At 54.9% G+C, this 5,000-nt stretch overlaps 2 protein-coding genes across 3 annotated transcripts in view; one reads left to right on the top strand and one right to left on the bottom strand.

Moving 5' to 3' along the window:
• Positions 1–4,469, bottom strand: part of esf1 (ESF1 nucleolar pre-rRNA processing protein) — a 10,668-nt gene extending 6,199 nt beyond the window's left edge. The window contains exons 1-9 of one of the 2 annotated variants that reach the window (XM_004538635.3): positions 4,352–4,469; positions 2,872–3,233; positions 2,407–2,708; positions 2,208–2,321; positions 2,009–2,118; positions 1,147–1,299; positions 589–703; positions 238–412; positions 5–151 (exon numbers count right to left, since the gene is read on the bottom strand). In XM_004538635.3, coding sequence (XP_004538692.2) covers positions 5–151; positions 238–412; positions 589–703; positions 1,147–1,299; positions 2,009–2,118; positions 2,208–2,321; positions 2,407–2,708; positions 2,872–3,211 — 1,456 coding nt within the window. In that variant the 5' untranslated portion in view covers positions 3,212–3,233; positions 4,352–4,469. Of the gene's footprint in view, positions 1–4; positions 152–237; positions 413–588; positions 704–1,146; positions 1,300–2,008; positions 2,119–2,207; positions 2,322–2,406; positions 2,709–2,871; positions 3,234–4,060; positions 4,269–4,351 lie in introns of those variants that run through there. The other variant, XM_076885426.1, reaches the window with a different exon arrangement.
• A 185-nt stretch (positions 4,470–4,654) lies between these two features.
• ndufaf5 (NADH:ubiquinone oxidoreductase complex assembly factor 5) overlaps positions 4,655–5,000 on the top strand; it is an 8,576-nt gene continuing 8,230 nt past the window's right edge. The window contains exon 1 of the mRNA XM_012918869.2: positions 4,655–5,000. This exon is cut by the window's right edge and continues 26 nt beyond it. Coding sequence (XP_012774323.1) covers positions 4,790–5,000 — 211 coding nt within the window. The 5' untranslated portion in view covers positions 4,655–4,789.

Genomic DNA, 5,000 nt, shown 5'->3' with positions numbered 1-5,000 from the left:
GTACCTGGCACCCAGGTGACCTCCATCTCCATGTCTTTGTCCTCCTGCACCTTCTTCTCTTTCTCCTGGATGCCTTTCAGCAGCTCTCTGTACTTGGAGATCTGCTCCTCGCTCTTCGTCTTCTTCTCCTGCGCCTCCACGACGCGCTCGTCTGTCCGGCACAAACACAGCACACCTGCTCGGCGCCGCTTTCACATTTCAGCAGTCAGAAAACCGTCATGTTCTCGTGTTTCTCACCTGCCGCCGTCTTCACGTCCTCTTCAAAGGCTCCGTCACCACCGCCTTCCTCCTCCTCTTCGCTGGAGGAGGCCAGGTAGGCTCTGAAGTCCATGTCCAGCAGCTCGTCTTTGTTGAACTTCCTGTTTAGGGCCGTCACGCGCTCGTGATCGGTTTCATCCCACGTCAGCTGCACCTGATCGGGTCGACACAAACACGTCACCGCCTGCTGCACGGAGCTCCTGCCCTGACGTCAGCTCTGAGTAACAAACTTCATTCGCACAGGTGAACCCGCCTGACATCATCACACCTGTAAAGTCTGCCAACACTCTTCCTGTCGCCTCTGATGGCGAGTGTCGGGGAAGCGCTTACCTTCGAGGTGGCGGTCGCAGACGAGGTGAAGAGCTTGGGCGTGTAGGCCGACAGGTTTACGTCCGTCGCCGCGTCTTTGGGCTCCTCGTCAAACTTCACGTCATCGGGAACGAAGCTGCTCGTATCAGGAGAAGAGGACAAGCCGTGAGATCCTTTAACGAGCTTCTAAAGTCGATGATCGACATTGAAGCTGAACAACATGACGCGTTTGGCTTTCATCAACAAGCTGGAACAAATCTGTGTGTAACTATTGGATGATTAACGCGCGCGTCATCATGGTGACCCTGCAGCGCGTGCACTCTGACCTTTGACTGAACTAAAGTTCATGGATGGAAGCTCAGCTGGGGAATGTTAAATACTCAGATCCTGGCTTCCCTGCAGACGTCCGATTCAGGAACGACTACATCTACAAACCTTCATTATGGAATAACTGAAGCGGGGAAAGCTGAAGTTTATCAACAGGAACACATGAGTCACTTTAGTCTGCTCGCTGACACGCAGGTCCGAGCGCAGCTAGCGTGAGCCTGACGTGCGCGCGTTTGCCGTTTGCTGACGTACCGCAGGTCGAGGACGGAGCAGCTGCTCTCGTACTCGTAGCCGTCGCACTCCTCGTAGATCTTCGCCGCCGTCTGGGCCGAGTCGCACTCCGCCACGGCGTAGAAATACTTCAGACGCTTGAACTGGTAGTCCCGCAGCTTCTCCCTGTAAACCCTGAGAGCACACGACACCCATGACCATCTGACAGGTCAGCAGGGAGCCCCGCCCACCTGATACTGCACAGCTGTTTTTAAGTGTACACAGAATCACTGGTGTCCAAATGCAGCTTGTTTCAAAGCAATAAGGTTACAGTTACAGCCACTTCATTAGGTACACCTGTGCATCTGCTCGTTAATGCAAATACCTGATCAGCCAATCACAGGGCAGCAGCTCAGCGCATGCAGACATGCTGAAGTTTAAACTGACCCGACTGATGAAGAAAGGAGGTTTCAGAGACCATGAACGTGTCACGGTTGTGTTTCTGCTGATCTGCAGCGAGCAGCAGCTCCCTGAGTGAAACGCTAGCAGAGGCGCCGCTGTGATGGCGTGGAGCGCTGCTCCAGCAAAGCTCAGGTCATCTCAGACGGTTTCTAGAACACCACGATGAGTTTGCTGCACTCACTACAGCACCTGTGCGATGATGTCATGATGATGTCACTCCAGCAGATGTTGAATCTGATGCATGCAGGGTGTACCTAATGAAGTGGCCTGCATATTCATGTAATCCACCTTTTATGTTGAAAAGCCAACAAACGTCCCGCCGGTGCCGAACCGTCAGAGCCGACGCAGCCTCATGACACAAACTTTCCCACGAGCTGCTCGACTAACAAAGTCTGGCTGAAAACTGCATCTAAATCCCGCCTCTCTGTGACATCATCATTACCTCTCCTCCTCCGTGTCGTCCTCCGAGTCGTCGGGCAGCGCCTTCAGCTCCATCGGTCCCTGACTCTCCTCCGCCTTCAGCCTCTCCTCCCCAAACTCTGACGGGTAGATCTGCAAGCATAACCCAGCACGCACTGTGCTGATCATCAGCACTTCCCGGCTCCGCCCACACACAGACAAACCCACGCAGGTCTCCTTACCTTCACAGAGAGCACGGCGCCGCCTTTGGGCGTGAAGGATTGGAGCAGAGCCAGCAGGTCTCGGGCCTTCAGCCGGTCCCAGTCCATGTTGCAGACGGCGAGCCGCGCCGACACCTAACGCGGTGAGATCGTGTTAGCAACGTTTCCTGGTGGCGCAGACTAACCTTTGACCTTCAGCCTTTACCGCACACAGCATCACCTCGTCGCTCCGCGGCGCGTCTTTGCACAGCTCCCCCCAGTCGTGTTCGATCTCCTCTTCCTCTTTCCTCAGGATGGCGCCCACGTCGTCCTCGTCGTCTTCGTCCGAGCTCGTCTCGATGTTGCCCTTCCCCCGGGCCAGATCCGGCCCGCTGTCGCTGTCGTCCCCCGAATCCAGGCCCGACTCCTCTTCATCAGATCCACTCGCCTCGTCACTCTGCGCCTCCTCCTCCTCCTCATCAGAGACGCTTAGGTCATCTTCATCCTCCTCTGCAGACCGCTGCTCGTCATCATCTTCAACACCTGCATCAGCATCGAACAGAAGAGAGACGGTCAAATCGTTTCTGACACGCTTACCTGAGCAGGGTCAAAGGTCACCTGGACACCCCTCAATCATCCACACAGTGTTGCTATGGTAACGGCGTGTTTTTACCAGAAGTTCATTAACATGAAAACATCTCCTGACCTTCAGAGAGACTCGCTGCTCCTTTAGGCTGCTCTGCTTTGGCGCCGCCAACGTCCTTCTTCTTCTTCACCTCTGCTGCTTCCTCGCCCTCGCCAGCTTCCTCCCCCTCGGAGTCGGACAGTTTGTAGAAGCGCTTCAGGTCCTCAGCGGAGGTGTGGTTGATGGGCCGCCCTCGCTTGTCCACCGTGTACTTGACCTTGAAGCGCTCGTCGTGGAACATGGACTGAAAGCGTTTGTCGATCTTGACTTTGCGCTCCCTCTCTGGCATCTCCCAGAACCGCGGGTCCTTCTGGACCCGGAGGAAGCGCTCGTCCCCGTCTGGGCGTTTTTTGGACGACATGGCGGTAAAATCCCAGCGTCACCTGCAGAACAGAAACCAGTTAAAAACCACGTTTCACACCGAGCTGGTTTCTGCTCGGACGTCAAACCCAACCCCCAGCCTCTTGATGGACACACGTGTGGCATTCAGGGTCATTCAGTAATCCTCATTACTACGATCACCGGCTCGTGCAGGACTTATGAGGTCGTAGAACTGAAAACGCTCACGTTTTAAAACACAATTTTAATGCCAACAACAATGACACGGAGCAAAGAAACGTGCAGTGGTGGACAACATGAACTCTGTGATGTCAGTGTGTACAGCGCCAGTCCTTCTTCTTCATGACCTCCGCTGGATCTTCTGGTCCTGAAGGACGGAGACTCGCTCCTGCCTCCTCCGAGCTCCAGGCAGACCACAGTTTGTCCCCCGTGCAGGAGCAGTGTGGAGACAGTCTGTGCAGCAGGCCGGTCCAGTGGACGGAACGGCTGCCTCACAGCTCTGGGTTAGAACCTGCTGGTTGTCCCGGCTCCTGCCTGGGTTCCCTCTGAGTTCTCCAGCTTCCTGCTACATGCTGCGTTTACAGGTGCCGGCTGACAGACCGGCGACCTGCCCGGGTGGACCCGCCTCTCGCGGTGTGAGCGCTGGGACAGGCTCCAGGCTTCCAGGCTGTGATCGTCCGAGGAGGCAGGAGCTGAGGTCCAGCTGAGGTCACGAGAGGTCAGCGGCGTGTAAACACGCCCCTTATTTCTCACTGTCATCACAGACGTGTGCGAACCGACGCAGCAACCGGTGATGACCTCACAGGTATCAGTGTCGTTGAGCCGCGATGAGCTCAGACTGCAGCGCCCAGACGGCTCTTATCGATCTCACCGTTTTATTGATCTGACGGTTTTGAATCGTTCTCTGTGCTCTTGTCTGTTTCATCCTCTGAAACTTTTGGAGGTTTTAAAGAGGATCAGGTTTGAAATCATCGCTCAGTTTGCGCCGCACACCTCAGCCTGGCTTTCTGTTTTCATGTTTACAACCTGGAGACACCGGAAATAGCTGAGAGCACAGGAAACACTTGAGAGGACCGGAAACAGCACGTCTACGCTTGAAACATCTGAAACACCTGAAACAACGCGAGCTTTAAATTAAACTTAGAAACTGGTGAAACTTTACCGACACAGTGTCCGCTCCTCCGCGATCTCACACACGTGTTTACCCAGCTTGCAACGCTGTAGCGTCATCTGCTCCGCCCCGCCCCTTTCTCTAAGGCGAGCGAAGTGGGACAAACAGGAGCGAAACGCGGTTTAAACACAGCGTGACACGGCAAACAACAAACGCAAATTATTTTATTAATTTAATTAATTTTATTAAATTAACTTATTAATTTAATTATCACTGTATTGTTTATATATTATTTTATTTAATTTAAGTCATTTTATTTTGATCTTATTTTATTCAATTTTACTTCCGTTCTCAGGCTGTGATCCGTTTCCGGGGTTTCCGGTGAGCTCAGCTGAGGCCGGTCCGGGTTTTGGGTCTCTCCCCTCGGAGGTGACCCGGTGTGGAGGCTCGGAAGTCTCCGTGTTGGTGTCTGTGAGTTTGTTCCGCGGGATGAGCGGCAGGCTGTGTCGGAGGCTCCTGCGGCTCGGCCTCCCTGCGAGCTCCGCGGGCGGCTGGAGCCGGCTCTCCGGGGCCGGTCTCAACGGGACCGGGCCACCGGGGGCCGGGCGCTCCGGGCTGTCGGGCGGAGGCCGCATGAACGTGTTCAGCAGGGAGATGAAGCAGAGGCAGAAGGACTGGGCCGCCCAGCTGCAGGACAGCC

The sequence above is a fragment of the Maylandia zebra genome, linkage group LG6 (assembly GCF_041146795.1).
Source record: "Maylandia zebra isolate NMK-2024a linkage group LG6, Mzebra_GT3a, whole genome shotgun sequence".
In the NCBI taxonomy this organism is placed as follows: Eukaryota; Metazoa; Chordata; class Actinopteri; order Cichliformes; family Cichlidae; genus Maylandia; species Maylandia zebra.
Note: the sequence above shows the minus strand (reverse complement) of the source record. Positions and strands in the feature narration are given on the sequence as shown.